Source organism: Phocoena phocoena, chromosome 14 (assembly GCF_963924675.1).
Source record: "Phocoena phocoena chromosome 14, mPhoPho1.1, whole genome shotgun sequence".
Classification (NCBI taxonomy): domain Eukaryota; kingdom Metazoa; phylum Chordata; class Mammalia; order Artiodactyla; family Phocoenidae; genus Phocoena; species Phocoena phocoena.
The window spans coordinates 34429312-34455088 of record NC_089232.1 but is presented as its reverse complement, the minus strand read 5'-3'; the positions used below and the strand labels follow the sequence as shown (position 1 = coordinate 34455088).

The 25777-nt window shown below is 44.9% G+C and overlaps 1 protein-coding gene across 7 annotated transcripts in view; it reads left to right on the top strand.

Moving 5' to 3' along the window:
- The first annotated feature begins 1307 nt into the window (after positions 1 to 1307).
- Positions 1308 to 25777, top strand: part of MEIS1 (Meis homeobox 1) — a 136970-nt gene continuing 112500 nt past the window's right edge. For 4 of the 7 annotated variants that reach the window (XM_065891750.1, XM_065891749.1, XM_065891752.1 and 1 more), the window contains exons 1-7: positions 1912 to 1923; positions 3774 to 4000; positions 5857 to 5998; positions 6527 to 6577; positions 7380 to 7430; positions 8824 to 8970; positions 11293 to 11298. In XM_065891750.1, the coding sequence (XP_065747822.1) occupies positions 1912 to 1923; positions 3774 to 4000; positions 5857 to 5998; positions 6527 to 6577; positions 7380 to 7430; positions 8824 to 8970; positions 11293 to 11298 (636 nt within the window). Of the gene's footprint in view, positions 1924 to 3773; positions 4001 to 5856; positions 5999 to 6526; positions 6578 to 7379; positions 7431 to 7492; positions 7494 to 8823; positions 8971 to 11292; positions 11299 to 25777 lie in introns of all 7 variants that reach the window. The other 3 variants (XM_065891755.1, XM_065891754.1, XM_065891753.1) reach the window with 3 other exon arrangements.

Below are 25777 nucleotides of genomic sequence, written 5' to 3'. Positions count from 1 at the left end.
GGAGAAAGTTCAAATTAGTGGCTGGTTGGGGCCTCCGAGTTGTGGGTAGGGGCAGCTTTTTGTCTGAAATCTCAGCCCCCGAAGTGAATTTCTTTTTCTTTGGCACTGGGAGTTTTCCCTGAGCTGGACTGGGGATCGGAAAGAGGAGTGGGGGGGAAGAAGGGCATGGGGAGGAGAGCGCGGGGCGTCGCCGGGGAAAGAGCGTGGCCGAGGCCGGAGACCCTCGGCGCCTCGAAGACAAAGGCAGCGCGGCTGCAACCCCAGACGAGCGCGCCGACCCCGCCGCGCCGCGCCCTGGGCGCACGGCCGCCTCGCCCGGAGCGGGTCGGAGAAAGAGCCTCCCTCCCCGCGGCTCCCTGGCCCGGGCTCCACCCGCGAGGTCGGGCTGCCCAGAGCCCGCGTCGGGTTTCGCTTTCCGGCGATCATAAATAGCTTCGTGTTTGTAAACAGGCGCTGGGGGCACATTCCCGGCTCTCGGCTCATTGTTCCCTCCCTTCCTCTCTCACTTTGCGCAGGACGCCGGAGCTGGGGCTGGAGGCCTCCGGGACTAGGAGGTGGGGGCGTCCAGATCCCCAAAGTGAGAAAACGCAAGCATTTCCTTTCCTTGGGCCGGGTGTCCACCTCTGACAGCAAAAAAAAAACCCTCTAAGGTGGATCTGCAGAAAGCCCCAGCCATCTCCACCCCACGTTCTCGGGACTTCTTAGCACAGCCTTTCCCAGCCCTGTTCCTGCGCCTCCTCCTCTTCGCTCCTGGTTTGACTTTTCTACGTGGTGTGTTTGGTTCTAAGAATCCACTACTTTCTGCACCAGCCCCCCTCCGCCCCGAAAAATACTGGCAGACCCCAATAATTTCGAGGAAAGTCAGGAAGTCAATCCACGGAGCCCTGTGCAAAATAACTCCCGCTGCTGCCTGCCCCGCTTTTATTCCCAATCTATTTCAAGAGAGCTTTGGAGAGAGAGTCTGGAGGGGGAGGGAGAGAAAAGCATACGGAAAATAAAGCCGGCGGCCGGGGTCTACTACCCGCGCTTGTGCGCGTGTGCCCTGGGTGTGTGGGTGTTTGTGCCTGGGCGTGCGATTTAATGGAGCGCCTCTCTGCCTCTCCAGTGCGGCCAGAGCTCGCTTCGCGCACCCACCCCTGCCGAGGAGCCTACTTGCTGCAGCCCAATGCATTGTGTAAGACGCGACCTGTTATGGCCACCACTACTTCCGGGTTCTAGCATTCTGGTCGGAATCCACCTCTCCGCCTGTGCAACACACACTTTACACACGCACGGGGACTGCAAGCGGGCAGCATCGATCGTGGCTCCTTTAAGACAAACTCAGACAGACATTTTTTTTTAACCCTCCTCCTCTAATCTCCCTCCAGTGCAGCAGTTGCAAAGAGGGAGAGAGAGAGAGAGAGAGAGAGAGAGAGAAGAGAGAAACTGATTAGGAATTAGGACTGATTCAAGGGAAGCGAGCGCTAGGGCTTTGTGCATTTGAATATTAACATTTGAGGTGTTCTGACCAGAAGAAGACTGAGCGGATGATCATTCATTCACCACGTTGACAACCTCGCCTGTGATTGACAGCCGGAGTGGCAGAAAGCCATGAGATTTGGTAGTTGGGTCTGAGGGGCGCTTTTTTTTTTTTTTAACTGATTTTTTGGGGAAAGAAGATCTGCTTTTTTTTGCCCCCGCTGCTGTCTTGGAAACGGAGCGCTTTTATGCTCAGTGACTCGGGAGCTTTGCTTCAGGTCCCATAGACCGAAGATCTGGGACCAGTAGCTCACGTTGCTGGAGACGTTAAGGGATTTTTCGTCGTGCTTTTTATTTTTTTTTTCCGGGGGAGTTTACGTATTTGTTTCTTTTCACACTGGCCTTAAAGAGGATATATTAGAAGTTGAAGTAGGAAGGGAGCCAGGGAGGCCGATGGCGCAAAGGGTACGTATTAAAAAACAATTGTGGAACTCAAATGTGAGGTTAAATTGAAACGTGGCTGAAAGACACTGCTAAAAAGTTTCCTTTTTTCTCTGTCTTTTTGAATGAGGCTCCTAAAGCCGTGGCCTAAAGCGAGAGGATTTATTCAATGCGTTTGTAGACTTATGTATATTAACATGTAATTGTTAATTCAAGTAATCAAGTTTTCTATAGATTCCTAACCAGCAGCTATATAAATAAAAATACAAGGTCGGGCAATCATCTATTTAAAAAACAAAAACAAACAGCGCTAGATACCTAATGTTATATAGCGTGAGCATTCAAGGAGCAGAAGTTTAAGGCTAGTTTTAAATTAAAATAAGAAACTTCTGATATGTTATTGATTATGCTCATCTTTAATATCACTGAAAGTATTTAGCATTTTTAAGCAAATAACTTTGTCATAGTACAACGGTTTTGGGGGTCGGAAAGCATTCATCTTTTTAAAGTAATTTTAATGTACATGGTTTTTTATGCAAGGTAATACTTTGTAAGTTTTTCTTAGAAGAGCCCTGCACTAATTGGATACTAAGCACACAACTACTCACTTTAAAAATGCAATACTAATTTCCCCAATATTCCTATTTGAATGGAAATGTAGTGAGAGTAAAGTGAGACAATGACAACCCAACAGAGGTAGTTTCTTAAAAGAAAGGGGGTCTACAAAAAGCCTTCCTTGCATAATTTGTGCCCTGGCCCTCAAAGCCCTGTTTGCAAAAGAAAGTTACTAGGCTGACACATTTTTTCTTTACTCCTTTGGTTCAGGCAAATGTCAGCGTTCTTCCAAACTCTTTTCACACCTCTGGCTTGAAGGAGATGAAAGTGGCAATTCCTCTTTTCTTTGAAAATCATTTCACTCTCGGCGCCTCCAAATCTTGGGAAAAGAACATGCCTGAAATGAAGCAAAGAGGAAAACCTAAATAGCTAAATTTTGCACACAAAAATAATGACAATATGAAAGTAGTTTTTCTGGAGAAGGAAGATGGGGGGGTTGAATGGGCATTTACTTCTAAATTTGCTTTAAACCTGATGACTAACATTTAGCTCACAGACATCTAGTCTAGGGGGAAAGTTCATAAGAATAGAAAAAATAGAATAATTGCTCCAACTATACATTTTCTTTAACTTGAGGGGAATATTGCCCAATTCTAAATTCAGCCCCGATGTTGAAGAGAAGCTACCCTTCTCTGAGTTTCACTTATAAGAGAGCCATTTAGTTTTGTATGATTTAGCAGAGTTTGTCTTGGAGAGCAAAGGAAATGCAGTGTCTTGCAGGACTGCCTAACCCCACGCTGGCAGGGAAATAAAATGAGAAGCCTGTCTGAATTCACGTGCTTGGCTTAGCTGTTCCCATCGTAACTTTTTTTTTTTTTTTTTAATTCCCCCTGATGGGAAGGGTCTGTGAAACTAGGCAGGTTTGCTGTACTGTCCTGGCATGTTTTATTATTGTGATTTTGAATTTCCTCCTCTAGAGACGTGCACGTTTTACCTTCTGCCCTCCGGGAGAATGCCTCCCTTTCTTCCTTCTTTCTTCCTTCCTTTTTTGCCAAAGGATCCTGAATTTCTGGCTAGTTGATAGGGACACAAGTTAGGGCAAGACCATTCAATCTAGCCGAGCCTTACCGAGAATCCTAGAAATTTTACTTCTAAAAATATTTTTTTAAATGAGAAATCTCAACTTCAGAGATGCAAGGCCACCGAATTCGGGGTTGAAGGATCCAGCGGGACTGACATTATATAAGCTCCGTGCCCTGCCGTTCCCCCATTTGCCCGCCTGGCCTTCTGAACCTGTTTCTCTCCTGTTTCTCGTGCAGTACGACGATCTACCCCATTATGGGGGCATGGATGGAGTAGGCATCCCCTCCACGATGTATGGGGACCCGCACGCGGCCAGGTCCATGCAGCCCGTCCACCACCTGAACCACGGGCCTCCTCTGCACTCGCATCAGTACCCGCACACAGCTCACACCAACGCCATGGCTCCCAGCATGGGTTCCTCCGTCAATGACGCTTTAAAGAGAGATAAAGATGCCATTTATGGGTAGGTACGACGGGCAGCAGCCTAAGCAGTTGAGATGCGATGCTTTCTCTATTTCCCTTTGCCCTCAGTAAGAGGAAAGCCAGAGCTCTCTGGATTGGAGGTACATTATTTGGTGACTTTTCATTCGCTTTGCATGAAGATTTGGGGGAGGCGGCCTGCCATCCCAGACACCCCCCCGCCCCCATCTCCGCACACGCTCCGCGCCAGTCCAGCGCCCCGCTCCGCCGAGGCCATGCCCGCGGAGGGGTCGCCGTGCAGAAGTTGCCAAATGTTCCTCGTCCCCCCAGACCCCGGCTCGGTAGCTCAGCGGGTTGGAGTCCTCACTCGCTTGACTTCGCAGGGAGAGTGTTGGGGGTTTCTAAACGTAGGCGCCTTTGTGTTGGAACGAAACTTTTAGTTTAAAGGAAAATCTTTTAAGCCACTGATTGTTCTGACTTGCTAAGTTTACTCAGCCACCGTATGCTGGCTCTGCCACCGCACAATAAAATCAAGGCAGGCCAGTTGCAGGTCAGGCAAGGCGGAACATGCTTTGCATTTAGGGAGTTTGACCACTGTAGTCAAGGAGAGGAGCTCGCTCTGAATTGTCACAGACCTTAAGACACTTCTAGCCATTTTAGGACTTTGTGTTCAAAGGCGAAACCTACAGGATTTAGAAGTAGATGCGGGGTGCTCTCGGGTCGGTGTCGTCTTCCGCTGCAGTTCACACCGTGTTCTCCCGGGCCCTTGGGTTAGACCCTGGACTAGTAAAAACCCTCTGAAAGTCACTTGTGCCTACTGTGTGCTGATGTATTGGGGGACCTCTTTTTACTTTGCAGCCACTTTTATTTTTATTTATTTCTTCTTTTGAAAAAAAAAAATCAGGCAACACTGACCCTCCCTGGCTGAAAACCCTTTCTGCTTGATCTTCTGGTCCCTTGTGCGATGGGCTTGTTTAAATCCCAGCGTCCTTTCCGCAGTGTTGTTAACTGCAAATCGTTTAGGCTCCGGGACAGAACATTTGGGGAAGCTTTTTGAAAAGGACCCCAAACTGTTAAATTCCCAGCTGGGCTGTGAGAGCTAATAAAAGACTTGAGACACCTCTTTGGGCATTAGAGGAGGCTTTTTTTCTTCTTTTTTTTTTTGATGGGCTGGGATAAGCGACATCTAGGCCCCTCGCGATACTAGCTGCTTTGGCATTACGCAGGAACAAAAATGAAAGGCTTGACCGCAGGAACATTTGAAGGAACTTTCTTTGGGGGGCGGTGGGGACCATCGGCGAAGGGAGGGAGGTGTGCAGGGAGCCGAGGAGGAGCCCTCTTGCTCTCCGAGAGCCGTGAGGTCGGGATCGGGAGATGCAGTCCTCTGACAGTCGGCCCCACAACCAGAGAGGTCCTTTCCCCAAGTTAGCTGAGCGCCTGCCACCAAGATCCCCAGAGCCTTGGGCTTCGCGAGATGGCCTTGGAGGAACCCACTTGAAAGAGCTTTCCCAGCCCCTGCGCCCCGCGCCTTTTCCCCCCTGCAGGTCCTGGATGTGCAGAGGAGGGACGAGGGCCGGTCGGGGTGGGAAACTTAATTCAAAATGGCTGCTGGAACCGCTTGGGTTTTATTCTTAGCAAATGTTACCAATTTCTCCGGCCAGATATGGTGAGCCGATCCTCAGATACGGTCCATGGCTTAGGGCCTCCGACTTCGGGGGCCCAAGGAGGAAGGGGAGGTGAGCAGTCACCTGGGGGCGCGGGGGAAGGGGAACAAGTAGATGACAAAATCAGGGAGGGGGTCCCCGCCTTGAGCTCGTCCTGCTGTTTTTCTTGGGCGCCTTTTTTCACTGCCGCGGGACTAACCATTGTGTTGTTTGTGACTGTTGTATTTTCTTGCAGACACCCCCTCTTCCCTCTCTTAGCACTGATTTTTGAGAAATGTGAATTAGCTACTTGTACCCCCCGCGAGCCGGGGGTGGCGGGCGGGGACGTCTGCTCGTCAGAGTCATTCAATGAAGATATAGCCGTGTTCGCCAAACAGGTCAGCAAAATCAATGTTTCAAAAGTAAAAGAAAAAAAAAGAAAAAGAAAGAAAGAAAAGAAAAGAACCTCCCTCCCTCCCACCCAGCACATTTGCAAAAGTAACCAGCGAACAGCCCGCCCTAAGCCAGGCCTGTTACCTCTTCTGAGCTTTTCCTCCTAAATGAGTGTCTTTGCGGACGCCTGAAAATCACCCCAGTGCTTACCCACTCCCGCTACCTAACCCGACGCAGAAAGCTCTGTAAAATGCAACCCCAAAGCCCACGCGCAGGAGCTGCCTTGGACTTGGCGAGCTGGGCAGCGACCTCTCAGAAGCACAGTTGCTGGGAGAAGCAACCCTGTGCTCTGGGCTTGTTTTCGGATTCTTTGACTCACATTGAAGGGTTTCTGCACGGGACGAACTCGGTGTCACAGAGCCTCTCCCGGAGGTTACATCCTGCCCCCGACAGTGTAATGAGGCAAGAAACTAGGAAGGCGACCAGATTTCAAATGTTTCTTTCTCCCCACCCCCCTTCTCACTTGTATTTAGATTCGCGCAGAAAAACCTCTATTTTCTTCTAATCCAGAACTGGATAACTTGGTAAGAGCGGACCCCTTACTCCCCTCCTCCCACCTTCCCCCCCCCCCCAAAAAAACCCCCCTCCTCCCAAGCTTTACTTTGAGAGCCCTGAGGTTTCTAGACCGGTCTTCCCCTATCTGCAAGTGGGCTGCAAAGGTTTCCATCCACCCGCAAGTGGTCCGGGACAAGGTCCCGGGGAAATAAATTCACCTCGAGAGCGGCCGGGCAAGCCGGTGCGGGGAAACGCGAGCTTTGTTTTCTATGACAGCCGGGCAGCGCGGCTCTAATCAGCCCGGGGATTTATCTCCGGGCCTGTCAGCGTGTGTGCTTAAACTTTGCGGACTTCCCAGCCCTCAAAGTCGCGTCATGAGGACAGCGACCGGGCCAGAGGCCCCAAACCACCAGTTTATCTGAAAGGTGTGCAGAAGGTGGCAGAAAGTTTGCAGTGTGAAAAGCCACAGTCTGGGGACTGTTGGGAATATTTTCCGTGCACTCCTTGCAAGGAAACACCTAGTCGAGGGATGCGGCCCTTTGGGGGTGGGGTAGGGGCAGTGGCGCTGGGAAAGGGGCGGGGAGCCATGGGGGAGGAGAAGGTTTATGATCCCCCCTTAGATGCTTGGTTGTTGTTTTAGCTATTTTTTTCTTCTTAAGAAATATAAACCTCTAGATGGTACCCACTCACTGCTGTTAAGTTTTAGTGTTATTGCCATAAATCAAAATAACTCTATTTGGGGGGTGGGGGGAGGCTGGCGATGTTAGAGCTGCAACAGCCAATTTTCTGCAAACTAGGAATGGGGCACTCATTCTTTTTGTATCTTTGCAGATGATTCAAGCCATACAAGTATTAAGGTTTCATCTGTTGGAATTAGAGAAGGTAATTTCTCTAGCTTTTTCTCCTTTTGCTTCTCCCTCATGCCCAAACACACAGAGGGGGAGGGTTCAGAATGGCTGAAGTTCAGGCTTCTGAGACATTTGCATAAATGACTTTCTTTCTGGTAATTAGTGTCAAGGCCAATCTTAGCGTCCATTTCTCTTTGCAGTTTAATTACAATTTTAGCCACTAAAACCGGGATCACAAACGCCCTAGCCTTGTACTCATTCTTAATACCTTGCTGGCTTTGTATAAATAGTTGCAATTCTAGGCATCCCCTTGGATGTTTAGAATGCTGTTGTGAGTTTGCTTGCAGGTTATATACCTCTGTGGTCTCTTCTCTTCTTTCTCCTCCTCTTCTTTGCTGCCTCTGAGGGGGAAAAGTTTTGTTTAGTTTTAGTGAGTTTCTGGAAGACAGTCTGAGAGCAGCGGCAGGTCAGACACAGGGGAGAGGCAGAGGGGGAGGAGGAGAACGAGGCAGGGAGTCTGGAGGAGTGGTGGGGGAGGCACTTTAACCGTTTTGGAGAGACAAAGCAGAGTTGATAGTTGTGGCAATTTCTTGAATCTGAGAATCCTGCACACACCCCACCTTCACACTCAAGAAAGGGTGTGGGGTAACGTGATTTTGCTAGCTGTTCCATAAATCTCAGCAATAAAAACTTAATGCATTGGAATTCAAACTAACATTAAATTGCAAGCACACTGGGGTTTCTTGTGAATTTTTGCATGTCAGTGATGCCTGGGTCCTGTAAGAGACCACTCCACTTATGCCTAAATATTTTGAAGCATCCTTTTTCCTTTTTTTTTTTTTAAATCAATTCGATAACTTTTTGTGGCTGTAGGGTTTTTCCCCCATATCATGAGTCTTTTTTTTTTCTCAAGGAAGCATCATAAAATATGCTTCTTATAGGTAGAAACCCTAATGACAAATGTTACAGGGACTTGGGTTTTCAGGCATAGAACCTATACCAACATAGTATTGGTCCTTTGGAGATATATATATATATATATATATAAATTTTTTCTTAGACATGTTGGAAAAGGATTTCTGATAAAGTAACTGGACGAAATTAAATAGTTTACCTTAAATGTCACCCACGCAGGTCACCTCTCTAATGGCCACAGCCCCGGGAGCCGATGAATTTAACACGGGTGTTGAATATGTTGTAGCCTGTGAATCATCTTGTCACTGTCAATTTTCTGCGATATCTCTATTTTGCAAGAAAAGAAAGTTATTCCTAATTCTGGATGCGTCTGAGGGTCTCTGGAGGACAATTGCCCTGTGTTTCCCCTATTTAGAAGTTTGGATCTCACAAGGGGGGTGGATTGCACTTGTCAATGTCATTTATGAACTTCTGATTATGTTTCCATTTTTTTTACTTCTGTCATAATGTAGGTACACGAATTATGTGACAATTTCTGCCACCGGTATATTAGCTGTTTGAAAGGGAAAATGCCTATCGATTTGGTGATAGACGATAGAGAAGGAGGATCAAAATCAGACAGTGAAGATATAACGAGATCAGCAAATCTAACTGACCAGGTACGCGCTTTTCAATTTCAACATCCCTGGGAGAAAAAAAAAAAAAATCTGTATGCATATTGCTTGCTGGGTCACTACCACCTCCTTTTATTATTTGCATATGATTAAGTCCCTTTTAGATACATTTCCATCGAAATGAAAATTTTTGAATAATGTGGCTATTATTGCTTCATTAAGGCTGGCTCTGGGATTCGACCTGGAGAGATGAGCTTGTAAAAGCTTTGCCTGCAAACTTGACCTGTTTCTTGTCGCTTTTAATTTTTGTCTTTATTTTATTTACCCTCTATAATAATAGGAGTGTTAACTGCCAGTGACCGCCTCTGATTGTAGGGCTTTGTTCTGGAGCATTTTTTTCCCCCTTTCTGTCTCGAAGAAAAGTGTAGGGTCTGCTTATTTCTTATTTTATTAGGAATAAACCCAAGATAGGTGGTCTAAGAGAGACAGGGAGGGTTTGAAATCTAGCAAATGCTGGCTATTTTCTCCCTGTCTATACGGTTCATTAGCCTGTCTTGTCAGTTTTCCTCGGCCGAACGCTTCTAGACCTCACTGAACATTGCTTTGTGCAGTGCTCGCTGCAAGCTCGCCCATTTTATTGTACTTAATAGAAAAAATAAGACCAGGCCGAGGTTATAAAAACAGATAAATATGGACGTTTCTCCTCCTCCTTTCCACTCATCCTCCAGCTGGTACGTGCTCTGGGCCCTCTGGGTTGGCAGCTTTTGGAAGTGTCAGCGACAGGGGCGCCCCGGGACTCCCTCGGTGTGGCGGGTGGAGGACCTCGCGCCGCCCTGCTCTGAACTGCCGGCCTCTGCTTGCTTCACCCCCTCCTCTCTCATCCTCCCTCCAGGCCCTTCTTCCGCTGCTTTGCCAAGTGGGGATGACTTTTATTTGGAGTTGCTGGGGGGGGATTTCTCTCTCACCCCAACACCGATGTTTGCTCCCAGTCTCTCTCTCCTCTCTCTCTCCCCCCCCCACACCCTCTCTCTCTCTCCTGTCGCTGTATCTCTGGATTGGTCCAGAGGAGTTGCAAAAATGCACTGAAAGTGAAAACGTGAGGAGTGGGTGAGATGAAGCAGGGCTCAGGACAGCTCTCGGTTGCGAATTGTGGCACCGCGTCTAAAGATTTGGGTGGCGGGCCTCCTGTGCTTCTCCACCTATAAGTGAAGGCCCAGAGTTGTTTCTCTTTCTGACTTGGCACGTGAGCCCCGTCTTGGGGGAGACAGCAGCCTGCCTTTGTTAGGCCAAAGGACAACCAGTCATGCAGAGTTTTCTTTGCAAGCTCTACCATGATCACGGTTGGCCAGCGGCTGCCTTGCAGACTCCTTGCCGGAATGCCCGACTCCTCGGTCTCGGTGTCATCTTAAAGTTTGCTTCTCTCCATATCACCCCCTTAAAAAAAATTCCCAGCTTGGATTTTTCTGGGTAACCCCGCGGCAGAGGCTGAATTCCTCCTTTTCCCACGACGAGTGGAAGGCAGGCAAAGCTGAGATTTAAAAGCGCCAACGCGCCGGGTCCTTTCTACTATTTGGCGAGTTGCAAACTTTTGGCAGTGTAGACAACACTCGGAACAGGCAGCCTGCGCAATCCTGGAGCGTCCCCACCGAGGTGGGAAACCTGCAGGCGGCTCCGGGTCCCGGCCCCGCCAGCTGCCCGGCCTCCCGCCTGGTTCAGGCCGCCAGGCCTCACCCCGGAGCTGTTAAATGCAGATTCCAATGAGGAACCCTCGGGTAACTGCTGTTGAATAAAAATTGTAATCCAACAAGCCTAACTAGAAAATGGGATTCTAAAAGCTCCGGAGTGCTGGGTACATAAAGCTATCTGAGCAAATTACAAGAATCGCTTAGGGGCATGAATGAAATCAACACTTTAATTGCCTCCAAAATGAAGATTTATACCCCATTTTCTCATCGAATCATTATTTTATTAAAGTCAAAGATAAAGGACCAGAGTTCGGGGTGTTACTCAGTTACCTTTATTTGAGATACGCAGATTGGTAGGCAGTGGTCTCGGATAAAACTTCGCACTTTATTCCCCTCCCCACCTATAGAATGAGCAGTGTGCGCCCCTCTCCCGCCGCCTGCAAGTGGGCTTCGCAGCTCTGGCTGAGCTCGTGGCGCCGTTGGCCTGTGCGCGTGGGCGCACTCGCGTGACCCCTCGGGCTCACCGAAGTCTCCGTTGGTCGTAGGGCAGCAAACCCCAAGCTTGTGCTTTGGAATTATCCGCTTCCCTGGAGCCAGGAGCGGGAGTGCCTGGGCTCCCTTTGGGGAGGGGCGCGCAGAGCGCGGGGCGCACGCGGCACTGTGTCTCGGCCGCGGAGTGGAGTCCCCTGTCCTGGGAGTTGGGGACAGAGGGACGAGGCACTAGGGCCGCCAGGTGGGCGCCAGTGCTCCCAACTGGAGCCGGCTCGCCGGTCCCCGGGGGCCGGGCCCGGAAAGGACGGCCTCGCCACCTGTCTGCGAATGCGGCCCAGCCAGTCTGAGCCCCGGTGGAGTGTGCGCTGCGGGACTGGATGCTTCAGGTGTGGTGCGAGCGCGGGGCCTCGTTAGCTCATTAACCCCTCTGTCTCTAGGGCCTGATGGCTGCGCGGTTTATTTTCCTTTACTTTTCTCCTCGGAGGGCGCGAAGGCTGCCACCCGCGCGGGGACTTGGGATCCACGACTTTGATACCAGCCGGTTTCCCGGAGGGCTAAGTCGGCGGAAATCTGCTTGGCCTTGTAGTGTCGTTAGTTTGGTGGTATTTTTTGTTTTTGTTTTTTTCTTATCAGATTAAGACGCCAGTCGAAGCCGTAATCCCGCTCCCACCCCACTCTCAACTCCCTGCCCCCTACTCCCGCTCCCAGACCCCGAAGTCCCAGGCCCGAGAGTCACCTCCCGCGGGCGCAGGCCTCCCGGGCGCCCTCTCCCGACTGCTACGCTCCCCGCTTGGCACGGACGCCCCCGACGCCCAGGGCCTGGGAGCAGCGAGGGGCACCGGGGGCTTCCGAGCCTCGGCAGGGGTGAGGGCCGTGCTGAGACCCCGGGAGCGGGCGCAGAGGGGGCCACCGTGCGAGGCGTCGAGGCCAGGGTTGAGCCTGGTTTGCGATGGAGAAGGACGCAGGGCGAGGGGAGGCGGGGCGCGAGTTTGGGGGACCCAGGGTGGAATTGGGGAGGCCAAGAGGGGTTACGCGGGGAAGAATCTGGCTGCCCAGTCGCTAGACTTTAGGCCGCTCTCCAGGAGGGAGCTATCGAATTAAACCTTCCTTCCCAGGGCTGTTTGTTGCTCGCCACTCCTTGAATCTAAGCATTTTCCATTTTCAGGAGGGGTCGAGAGAGGGAATGGAGAGCAGAGCAAGAGTCCCCGGGCCCTGAAGGCCACCAGCCGAGGTGGCCTGGCCTGCTGGTAGCGAGCGGGAGTAGCTTGGCCTGTGCTCGGGCGCCAACCCGGGTTCTCCTACAAGCAGTGGGAGGCAAAGAAAAGGTCCCTTTGGATTACAATTTTTATTCAATAGTAGCTCTCCGGGGGGTCCTCGGCTGAATCTGCATTTAACAGCTCCTGTGCAAGGGCTGGCGGGCTGCGCAGGGCGCCCTGTTGCCTGTTAATCCAGATTTGTCTCTAATATCTGGGGAGAAGTAATGTGGCTCGCGGAGATGGAACCAGAAAGCCAAGCTCGCCAGGCAGGTTAAATGCCAAGTGCTGCTGAGCTCCCCGGGGACGGGGGACAGCCGCCGGGGCTGCGTAGCCCAGGCTGGAAAGCGTCAGGCTTCTGGGCCTTGGGGATCAGGGGCAGCCCTGAGTCAGTGCGATTTGGTTCCCCAGTGGGCCAGGGAACCCAGGTGGCGATTGTTTTATTTGAAGAGTCCGGAATGTTGTTTCTGAAGCATAGTTTGAGGTAAAATCCTTAAAACTGAACTTGATCGAAAGCACCCCTCCCTGCAAAGTGTGATGGGGATGCCTCCAAGGGAGATTTAAGCCTTCTCTTTTGGGGAGGTGTTACTAAGGGATGGGTATGGGGAGGCCTGATATTCTTGATGTATTAGATCTGCTGCTTTAGGGGAAGAAAAAAATAGAAGAGACTATGGGATATTTACTAATACTAGGAATGCAAACAATTTCTTTTCATCCACTAAGAAAACTGGACACAAACATGGAGGGATAGGAAAATGGTCCCTTTGTCAGTTTGTTTCTAAATGCCTACCCATGGACACATCTCATTTAAGTTGTAAGTGCTTTTAGGGTCTCAGTCAATGCCTTAATCCTGGAACCTCTGTGTCCGCAGGCCTTGCAAGTGATGGGTTCTTGAAGCCATCTAACTTTATTTTGATTGTCGTTGTGAGTCGTGGAGGGTACTCTTAATTCCCTTTGGAAATATGTCAAAGGGAAATTATGGCAAGATTCTCTTTAATGATTAAATAATAAGGTGTTGACTGCTTGCCACTACAGTGGCTAATTGGGATGTTCATTCTAGGCCCTTTGTTGCTTAGTATCCTTTGATTTCAAAGACAGTTGTTTACCAGGTGTGTTTTTATTGTTGTGTTCTCATTGGCTCTTTGCGTGGACTTATGTGTGAATGTCAGAGTAGGGATGTATTGATTCTTATTAGGGGCATGTCAAAAACATTTGAGAGGAAAAAAAAAAGAAGTACAGAGTATATGCAGGTAGGTTGAGATCAATTACATTGTTAAATGTCTCGAAGTCTAAATGCTAATACTACAGAAGTTATTCCCATTTCCTAGTTTCTCTCTCTGTCTGTCTCTCTCCCTCTCTCTCAGTGGAAGTCTCCAGTGCAAGTTCTATGGTTAATAGAAAGCAATGATACTAATGCTACTTTGTACAAGGTAAAGCCCCATAACAGTAACTATTGTTCAGTGATTTAACTAGCTCTGTGGCAATAGGTCACTCAAATAGCAATCCCTTTCTCGCCAGAATGACTCCATTGCTCGTGATTTGGAAATATATAGAGTGGTTGTGTGGACTCTTGCTATCGGTCCTAACGTAGAGGTTTTTATTAGAAAACATGGAGAAGCTTAAATAGTAGAAGAAGAAGAGAAGGAGGAGGAAGAAGAAAAGGCATTAAAATACGGGCCCTGCTTTCAAAAAAGTAACTGAAATATCATGTTGTAATTGCCCAACTTTGAAAATAAACAAATTTTAAATCATTATGTTTTCAAACACTCGAATGTTTAAATGTTAAAATGTTTGTCATAGTCCGAAAGATTTAAAACACAGCTGTTGCCGGGTGATGGATGGAAAATTATGGAATAAAACTCCATATTCTTAAAAACAAAGACTATTTGTGGTCCCATAGTAGAAATGTAGGGTTTTTTAAGGCCAAGCGGATAGACTAAAGTATTATGGAGGGGCCTACTGTTATAAAACTAGCTTACCTGCCCTCGCAGGTGGAATTGGAGAAACTGAAGAAAGCATAACAAGTTGTATTAAGACACTTACAAATGAAAATGCTGTCAAATGGATTCAAGTGAAGGATTTTCACATTGGTAATGCTATGCTCGCCATTGCAATAGCAATATTTTCTCATGAAATGTAAATATGTCAAACCAATGTGAAATGCTTAAGTTTTAATAAATGATCATTTAATCAACAAACACAACCCGAGTATGTATACAGAAACTTTTAAAGAAAAGTCGGCAGACAGCCAAATTCCTATAGGGACTAGCAAGGGAATGATCAAAAAACGAACACAAAATAAGACTTCCTGTAAGGTCTATAATTCAACATTATTTGACTCCACTGTCAGGGAAATAGTTGAAGGATAGTAAACTGATACCATTCTCAGTCATTTTTGTTACACAGTCTTAAATGTTTGCAACTATAGTATTTTCCATGGCCTTTTTTGGATTATGATATCTGTTATATTTGTATCAAAGTAGCACTTGAGTTTATGTTATAATTGAAACAGATGTTTTTGCCATTTCTCCTGAGTGCAAAAAATTAAGTTAATATTTAAAGATGACATCAAAACTATGGGAAAGTATTCTTTTACAAATAAAGAAATAAAAATAGAATACATGTGACACAGTGTATCTGACAGTCGTGCAGATGTTAGGCCTGAAAGTTTTCAAAATCCCAAGTAAAACAACGCCACTGTAAATCACATAGGGCAGGAAACATCAGGATATTGGTACCTGTTAAAAAGTTAGGGTCTAAAACACGAAACACAGACTCACGATTTCAATTTAAATAATCATTCCAAATTTTGACTTTGGGGATCCAGCAAAAGTTTGGATATTTTACTATCTTACATATTTGTGAAGAAAGCTCACATGTATAAAATCAGTTTTGAAAAATTCAAGCAGATGAGTATGTGTGTGTAGTGTGAAAGGTAAAAAGACTCCCTCACTGTATCCTTAATTTAATATGCCATGATTTCAGGATTATGGGAATTTGGGAAAGCTTATTGGAGTCTTAAACAGCCTCTCCAGAAAGCAGACCTATATCGGGCAATTGCTGGATTTCCCACACTTCTAAATTTGACATTTTAATAAATGGTATAAAAGCTACCATGTGAAATAAGCGAGTATATACTCATTTAAATATTTGAAACTAGAATCCAATTTCAGTCAATTTAATGCATTCATGTGTGCAGAATTAAAGCAATTGGCAACACTTTGCTACACTCTCTCTGAACACTCTTTTTCCAAACAGCATTTCTTAATCTAGGAAATATGTTCTTGTTAAAGGAAAATACAAGAGTGCAAATCTTTTGAAATTATTTTATATTTCTGGACTTCTTGGTTCAGAATTCCTAAAGCTGACTAAAACATATCAAAAAGAGTTTATTCTCTGTTGAAAAAACACTTTTTTTTTACATTTATTGAAATATACACCTGTTGTTTATTTGTATCATGAGTACATACAGTTAAATACAAATTATAACCAGAACTAAGTCATTAACTCTCTTTAAGTCATGCAATAACCATACTCTGGCTTTTCCATGCACCACTGTATATGGCATAAACTAATGCAGGATAACTAAGTTGTGAAAATAAATTTTATATTATTTGCAATCCTCAAAAATACATTTCCCCATTGATTTCTTCCTTTGATAGCCTCATGACTCCATTTACAAGTAATAGGATTTATAAACATGAGGTAAAGAACCGTGAATGTGAAATGTTACGGTTTTTTAAAAAAGCTTAAATGAAATTGTATTTTTCCACAGAAAGGAAATGCCGTTACTGTTAATAAGTTTACTAAATAATACTTTTAAAATCACTGCAACTTTTTATGAGTTTAACAAGTTTAAGCAACATTTTATAGTCTTCTTTTTTTCCCTTCATTTTGACACAATATCAAGTCTTAAATTTTACAATGGATTTAAACATACATGATTCTGACTCATTTAGAAGATAGTAGTAAGTAAATAATTAACATTTTGCGCGATATTAGAATGACTCCTTGACAACATATGCTAACTTAGAATTAATTGTTATCATGAATTTCCATTTCTATAGATTTTTCCTCACATTTTACAACACAACATGATCGCCTGCTCATTATTCATTAGCTGTAAATGTCTGGGTTGTTGGTTGTTATTTAGCAAGACAGAGCCGTAGCTGTTTCTTTTTCATATCACTTTTTCCCCACTGACTGGCAGGCCTCCTATGCCTGAGATCTGAACTTGAACTAGTTTGCTAGGTCTCCTTTCCCTATTTGAGTACCTAGTGGGTTATTACCCACATGTGGGTTTATTTTCCTGAGAAGATGAAAAATGGTCCTCACTTTAGAACAGGAATGAATAGAAACCAAAGTCATCAAATATTCCCAAACTGTGCTTTACAATTAGGTGAAAAACTGAAAACTGTTATTCTTGCTTGCTGTCCCCGGGGCTGTGAATACTTGATGTAAAGATTCATATCAGCCTCTTCGTGCTCTTCCTCTTAAGGCCTAAATGTTTGTTTCCAGTGACTGGATTCTTAACTGATAGTCCATATTTGGTCCCAGACTTCCATGATTTGCATTTTATTCTGCATCTGCATTCACATTATGTCCCATAGAAACTCTTTAAAGTCAAGTGTGTTTATGACTATTATGAAACTCTGGAAAATGAAGTTTATAATGAAACTGACATAGTCATCAAAAGGACAATGAAGGGAGCAATTTGATGTAAACCCAGAGTTTTCTTACTCGGTCCCAGCTTGTAAAAAGGCTTATCTCTGTTCTTTTAAAAACATTAGAAGCTGAATGAATACGAATTTCTTTGACAATAAAACTCCTCTTAATAGCTCCATAACTATTTGGATGTGTTCTCGAATGTTAACTTAATTTGACAGACAAGCTATAATTAACTGTGACCTATAGTGTTTTCTGTAATTCAGAGACTATTCCTTAGCGATCTGAAAACTTAATTTCATACTAAATTGTGTACAATGTCTGTGGGTCTAAAGGCCTACTTCCACTATTTTTAAGAAGTGGAAATAGTTTGTGTGTCTTCTGGGCTTCAAAAAGGGAGATACTTCGGGGGTGGGGAACTAACAATTTTTACTGCATGAAGTCCCAGCAAACTACCTAGTGCACATGGGTTCTTTTGGAATTTTTTTTTTTTTCGTAGCCTTCCTTTCTATTCAGTGCAATGTTAAAATTGTTCACACAAAGGAAAAAAAAATACACTGTGTGTTTCATGGGACAAAAACTCGTACATGACATTTTAAGTCTAGGTATTTCATTGATCATAAAAAGCAGTAGTGTACAGAGAGAGCTAAGAATTGCAGCAAATAGGTAAAACCCTATTAGCTATGATGCTACAATCACGACAGAAACTTTAGCAGTGAAATTAAATTGGGCATTTTGCGTTTAGTTGGAACATTGACTTGAAAGTTCCCACCAGATTTGGGGTTCTTTTAACATCCCCTCCCCACCCCAGCTTAAGAATATTTTAGCGTTAAGAACTTGGTGATAACTCACCATTGGACATTACTTTTATTTGAAATTGTTCATTCATAAGAGACTTCATCTCCTGAGTAAGCACCCTGCCCTTCACTCTTGAACAGTTCAGATAAACGTATTATTTATTTACAGTCTATTGTATACATTATTTATGGGAAATATGCTATAACTCTACAGAGCATATGGAATTTATCTTTGCGAGATATGGGTCGCAGCTCTGCCAAGAGTGGCATAGCCCTGAGTAGATAATAAGACTGCCCTCAGTGTACAGATAAACATCATCTCTTATAGAGTCAGTACGTGTTAGCATTTCATAATAACAGGCGCAAATGCATTTTTCCACTTTCATTTTAATTGTTTCTTGGCTCTAGCTTCTGCCAAAGAGAATCCGGAATTTCACATTTTGAATTGATCTGGGTGATGAATATATCTGAGGGGGAAAATAAGATATTGAGTAGCAGAATCATTTAACCCCTTCATTTCTTTCAGCATGCTTCCCTGCCCCTTCCTTAAGGTGTTTACAATTTTCTGAAGAATCGCGTCCATGACATTTTTAACACTGGTTGTTGTATATTTAGTGGCTTGGCCTATTGTTTCACCTTATTGGGATGCTTTATAAGCTGTGTTCAAAACAAAAACACCAAGAAAAATATCAGGCTCATTGTGCCCTGCACTTCCTTGCACAAAATAATAGAGACGTGTAGACCGCGCTTGTTCTATGCACATCAAGTGTATTGTTGGTGCTCAAGTATTTTTTATTCTAATAATTATTCAAAGCCAGGAACAGTCTGCATCTGAGTGAGCATAAACATTTTTATTCTGGAATTTGGGATTTGCAGCAACTCAATTTTATTTTCCAAATTACCCTGCCATTTCAATTAGGTGCATTGTTCTTCTCTCTACTGTTTCGACATTCTAAAGGTTTGCTTGCCACCTAAGAGAGAGCATTGCCTGAGTATTTAATATTTATTGAGGGAATGTAAAGAACATGCCGATAGAAAAAGAGGAGAATAAAACATTAACAAATCAATTATGGGGCTTTTCTTCACTTGTAGTCTACTTCTAATACTCCAGATACTCTATAACTGTTAAAATAATGCAAAGAGCCTCAAGAATAATAGCCCTGGGTGTGGAGGAAGAATGGCATTCTGATTAACTGGAATTCCTTAAAAAGTGCGCCAGTGGTACAGCTCAACCTCCTGCTTCTGCAATTCACAGTTGCTTTAGTTGATCTCTTAGTTAAAGGCCTTGAACTACAGAGAACTTAGCCAATCTGGGAGCCAGAAACACAAATTAAATTTCAAGATGCTTTGAGAAAGGCCTCTCTAATGATTTTACCGAGATAAATAATGAAGAAAAGGGAACAATCTACTCCCCACCTCCAAATTTCACACTGAGAGGGCTTGAAAATTCAAAAATCCTTGAGGAACGATGATACTTAGAAAATAAAATTTGATTGAAAATATAAAAACTGGCAGCACTTCTAAAACACACACACACATGCAGCGGAAAATTAGAAAATACCCTGTTGCTAATTGTTAGTGGAAATCAGTGGTAAATGGAAGTTTCCGCTATTCTTTTATCCAAAGCGTAACGCCGTAAGGTAGTAGAATAAAACATGACTGCATCTTGGCTGAATTCTTGTTTCCTTCTTGTGTCAAAGTTGTGGATTTTCTGGTCTGAGAGTTTAGAAGTAGAAGAGAGAAGATTTCAGAAACACTTGAAAGAGAGCGATGAAGGGCATTGGTGGTAATTTCGAGTTACACAAACTTTCAGGCTGGCGGTATCCCAAAAAAGTATATACACAATACAGGCTGTGCTGTGAGGGGGTAAGTCACTTCACCTCCCCAGGCCTCAGTTTTATCACCTGTAACATGGGGATAAAGAACCCACTTTACTGAGCTGCTTAAGAACTAAGTAAGAATGCACTTAAAGCATTTAAAACAGTAAACCGTAAACAGAACCTTACATCATATTTCATCTTACCTGTACAGTCTGCCCAGCCTTCAACAACATGAATCTGATTTGGGGAGAGGAGATTGGGTAGTTGTTAATGGGGTGTGGTTTTATAGGCCATTATATAATCATAGAGTTTGAGCAAAATACTGTCTTAATTCCTTTTAGGAGGGGTGGCTATTATTCTGATTTCATCATAGTGTGAGAGGGAACTGGCCACTCAGATGTGTGGCCAAGATAGGACAGTGAATCACTACAGATTTGTTTTTAGGTTCAACTTCAAGTAACAGTTATGTGCAGATCTTGTGCTGAGTACTTTTTTCCCACATTTCTGAGTGCAAATGCTTCCTGGCTGAGGTCCAGTTGCTAACAAGATCTCAGTATCTACTTGTACTCAGGATACAATGTTTTTGGCCTTATCGGATGTTCTTTTTGCTAGGATGGTTGCCTAGAAAATTTGTGGTTTGAAGTTGTTATATATAGGACACTTTTGAGTTTATTTTATCTTAATTTGTTTGCAGAATGAGGCGCAGTGAATACTGAGTTACAAATGTAAAGTAAAACATTGGGAAGCAGGCAGTCTTATGAAAGGAACTTGATAACACCAGGTATGCTGGCATGTAATTTACAGATTCTTCTGCCACTCCTATATAGCAGTGATAGAAAATCAGCTAAATTTCAGCGGAAAGTTCTCAGCAGATAAATGAAGAGTAAGGTTTGAATTACTTAGGTACAAATATTTGGAAATACAGAGGTGGCAGTTGGATTTGAGGTTTTTTGTTTTGTTTTTTTTAAACATTTAACTGTGAAATTATAGCTCACAGGTACAATTTCAGGAGTAAAGGCAGATAGAGTCAATATAGGAGTTTATTTTTATTAATACTATACCAGCCACAATACAATAGCATAGGAAAGGAAAGGTTATTAAAACGTAAATTATGTACTTTTACTAAGATTCCGAGCGTAATGAGGCTTTCACTTCTCTTTTGTTCTCCACAACAAACTGCTCAGGAGAATTTGAACATTCAGAGCACTTGAACCATCTTTAGTTCTGCATCTACTTTGCAGTTTTGAGATTTGGGTAAAACTGGTGTCACCTCTTGGTAGCAGTTTCCCTTTGGGTGTAATTTTCCTTTTTCTTTGTAATTGTCTGAATGTCCCTCCCCCATGTACGGATCTATATCCTCTTCTGAGACCACAGTGGGGTCACTAAGAGATGGTGTTGGCATTGATTCTCAATGTCGAAAAATTGGGCAAAATGTATCAGTGCTGTGTGGATTTCATAAGGAAAGCATTTTGAATATTTTGGGTGGTGTTTTATATCTGTCGTCATTTTCCTTCGCATTGTCAATTCATGTATAATTTCCTGGATGAATGATTTCAACTCTGCAGATTAGTAATGACCCGAGAGTGTCAGAGTTGTGACCTAAAAGATATTGGGCTGCGGGAAAGTAGGATTTTAAGGAGCTTTCGGGGAGTGACCCATCGTGCTGGGCCTGAGCTTCCTAAGCTCACTGCCCTCCCTGCTGCCTTGAGTATTGGGAGAATGGGGCATGGATATTTGCAGGAGAGTAGGTAAAATAGTTAAGGACTAGGAGATTTAAAAAGTGTATCTGACTGCCTCGCTGCTTTAGATTCCATCACGATGTAATTAAAAACACTAAAATCTGTTCTCTCCACGTTCTTGTTCTTTTGCCCTATTCCTCATGCGTGTGATGGGTGCGTGGCACTGTGTATACATGAAAGTGCACTTGCGTGTCCCCCCATGTCTGAACCAGAGGCTTTGGTGGTTCCTGGAGCTCAGACAATCACCTGATACAAAACTTTTCATTTAAAGATGAAATTACTCCTTGGAGAATTTTCACCAAAGGCAAAAAAGCACAAAAATTCTTCTCCTCCTCTCTACACGCCCCATTACACAGAGATAGAGGATTTAATGTTTGAAGAATTAACGTTTTTGTAGGTTTCATTTGTGGGACGCGAGAGCTGGGAAATATAGAACTCAATGTAACAGATGCTGTCTCTGCCTCCACAAACTGCCCACTCCTCCTATCATGCAACGTGTGTGTATGTGTGTGTGTGTGTGTGTGTGTAAATGTATATACATATATATGTATACATATTTAAAGCAATACATCAGGGTTGCTAAGGTTTTAGAACTCTACCTTATTTGATGCTGAGTTAGACACACTTATGCTGTGCGTCAAGATACCGGCTGGTGCCAAGGTCGTGAGCAGCATAGTTAAGGGATAATTGAATAGTCCTTGAGGTGCATTTCTAGATGAGAAGTCCACAGTGGCAAATATGGTGGGGCTGGACCTGTGAGAAGAGGAAGGGTGGTGTCTTGGGGAGAGCCGCAGATCCTGAGAGGGGATGCTGGATTCCCATTGTCTCACCACGAATTTACCATCTGCCCGGAGTCACCAGAATTACCCTCAGGCCTCTATTAAGCGGGGAGAGGGGGTGGGTAATAAGCGCATTTTATCGCAGCATTAAAAGGGGGCCCAACAAGAACGCTGGCAGGCCGGCAGACTTGGCCAAGGCAGGTGGTAGAGGCGGGGACGGGGAAGGAAATGAGAAAAAGGAGAAGCGTGTGAGGGAGATAACCTTTGAAAGAGTCTGTCTCCCTGGCACGTGAAGGCCACCACCAGGGACCGCCCCAGAGCCCGACAGAAATCTCCCGAACTTTATCATCTTGCAGCAGGACCGAGGGTGGACTTAGAAAAGGTTTTGCCTCCAGACCCTTCCCGAACACGTTTCAACGTGGCCCTGATCCGCGGTATGTGTGCAGGCTGCGGTCTTAATCTGTGAGCTTCTGGCGTTTAAAAACATACACAATCTTAAAAGGGAAGGGGGCAGTTTTACCGTGTTAAAACAAAGCATCCTGCTTAAACTTGTCCTGGTTAAATGCATTTTGCTTAATGATTTCCAGGGATGTTTTTGGAAATCCGTATAAAGAATTTTACATTTTCTTGGAATTACCTGAATTTGCAGCTAGATAGTAGGTTTTGAGAGGAGCAGACTTTACTAGAGCAGGTTTCGCTAGAGCAGGACTCTAGCAAATTGAAGGCGCGATTTGGCGGCTGAGTGTGTAGAGAGCTTTCTGATATGTTTTGGTTATCAAGCAGATGCCAGTGGGAGCCACCAAGATCTTCAAACAGGAGTTTGAGCACAGTGGACTTTAGATACTCACAAATAAAAAATTCTCAGGATCCCCAGTTTCTCAGCTTCATGTACACACAGGTAACCTGTACTCCTTTTCATAGGAGGACCTGGACCCCTTTTGTCCTTACTGCTCCGTGTTTGGGTCTTTCTGGTGCCTTTTCTTCAGATGGCACCATTGGTTGAGAGACACATTGAAGAATCATACCTGCTGAAGTTATGTGCCTTTAAGGATCCTGAGAGACACTGTTTAGACGGAGGTGAGAAGTCTAGGGAGGGGGCCTAATTAGATGTGGCTAGGCTGGCGGTGTGGCATGGCGGCATTCGGTGAGCCCGTCGCCTCTGCCTCGTGGACCAGTGCAGGTATGTGTGTGCACATGTGTGTGTGGATGTGTGCAGATGTCGGGGTGAGAGCACGTGTACACGCACACTGGTGGACTCCCCTGGTCTGGAGGGACTGGATTGTTCACTTGTAGAAGCGAGCCGGCTCTTTCAGGCCACTAGAGATCATTTACTAAAGAGGCCCCGGTGGTTTGAAAAAGTGAGTGTACTGCCCCAAAGAGAAAGCCGATTGATAGGTGCAGACTGAACTTCAGATTTTGAACACTGTGATCGTTTCATCAATTTCTACATAGCTGCTAGCTGACCTCTTCAGAATCAAGATCCCGAGACTCTCATTTATCCACCTTTTTTAAGTGGGACTGGTAGGGTAGAAATTTTGAAGGAAAAAAACCTCACTATTTGGGCCTGAAAAAAAACAAAAAATGATTCTGGCATCGTACCGATGTGATGAAAAACCAAGTGCAATAAAACGTCAAAGTGCTTCGTAGACTGTAAAGTGATTTATAAATATTATGTATCAAATGAAACTCGATGAGGTGGGGAGGAGCAAAGCACCTGTAAAATCATGTTATTTGAAGGTGAAAATAAGATCAGTTTGCATCCCCTGAGCACACACCAGCTGGGAGATAGCCCAAGGCATAGCGAGCTGTACACGAAGCCAGCTCGGGTTAACCATTCTTTCCAGAAGGTCCATAAACTGAATACACCTGTATGTAGATATTTCAGGGTTGACTAGGTCACCGTACGTTGTTCCATTAGGGTTGTTACTTTATTATTGTCGCATTAAAAGCTATGGTAGGTGCCACTGGCTGCACGCCTAGAAATTGATGTACGCTGTGTCTGCAGAGGAGTATTTTCTTAATCCTCATTTATGGATTAGGATGTTAAGGTTCTGGAGGTTGTGACTTGTCTTCAGACCATGTAAGTGGTCCAGGATGTGTCTGGCTTCAAATTTACTTTTTTCTGCCTGTGTTTTCTTGCAACAAAATATTCTTATATTATATTTTTAGAGTGGTGTACGTTTGTGTGAATGCAAGTATGGCAGGTGTTTTTTAATTGTGCAAGTCTTTTTTAAATGTTTTATGATGTTTAATATAGGGGATCACAGTATCAGGTGCCAATAGACATCCTGTATAAATCACTTGTTATTCATGTATGCATTCCAGAACATATTTGCGTCTAATGTGTCTAATGGCATTTTCCTGGGATGGAGGGCATTGGGATGAAGAAGATATAGTCCAAGACTTCAGAACATTTATAGTGTAGAATTATAGACAGGCTCAACAGGTCATCACAAAACAATATGAGAGTGAAATGAGAGAGGTGTGCAAGAGGTACTCTCAGTGCTCGGGGAGGGGAGCCTCACTCATCCTGGGGGAAGGTTGTGCGTGTATCAGGGAAGGCTTTCTGGGGTGGTGATATCTGAACTGTGTAGGAGGTAATCAGGGGCCAGGTACAGCAGCGCAGGGCATTCCAGGCAGGGGAGAAGGATGAGGGCCCAGAGGGAGAAGTTGAACATATCTGCCAGAAATCACATGCTGAGCACAAGGAACAAGGAGAGGAATGGTCCCCAGAGGGTAGACTATGAAGGGCTTTGTGTGCCAGGTTAAGGACCCAAAAATGTATTCGGTAGGCAGTAGGGAGCAATTCATTTATTCAACAAACATTTCCTGAGTGGCACTGTGCTTGATACGCAGGATGCAATGGTGAACAAAACAGACAGACACCAGTTCCTATCCTCGTGGAGCTTATATTCCAGTGAAATTGAACTCTTTTAAAGCTGGGGAGTGATTTGGCTTGAACTCTTTAGTGCCGTGAGGGCTTTAACAAGAACAGTAATCACTAAGATGAAACGTGAGAGAAAGGGATGAGACTTGATGACTGATTGGATGGGAAGTTTGTGTGAGAGAGCGAGAGAGAAAGGTGTCATGCGTGGTTCTCACAGATGGTTTATACTAGGGGTCCCCAAGCCCTGGGTCACATAACAGGAGGTCAGCAGTGGGTGAGCGAGTGAAGCTTCCTCTGCCGCTCACCATTGCTCACATTACCCCCTGGACCATCCCCCCCCCAACCACGTCCGTGGAAGAATTGTCTTCCACGAAACCGGTCCCTGGTACCAAAATGGTCGGGGGCCAATGGCTTATACCATGGGTGGATGGGGTTATACCCACTAGGATCAAGAACAAATAGGAATAAGTCGGGGGTTTGGTGGGGAGACGAAGAGTTTAACTTTGGACTTGTTGAGTCCTTCGTATGGAGTTGGCTTCACAGGCAGTTGGGCATACAAGTCTAAAGCCCAAAGAAGAGGTCCAGAGACACAAATTTCAGACCATATGGGTGACACCTCAAATCACAGTGGTGAAAAGAATCATCTTGAGGAAAATGTGGAACGTGATACGAGGACTTAAAGGATGTCCAAAATTAAGGCATAAATGGAAAAAGGATTCAGGAAGGGAAGAAGAA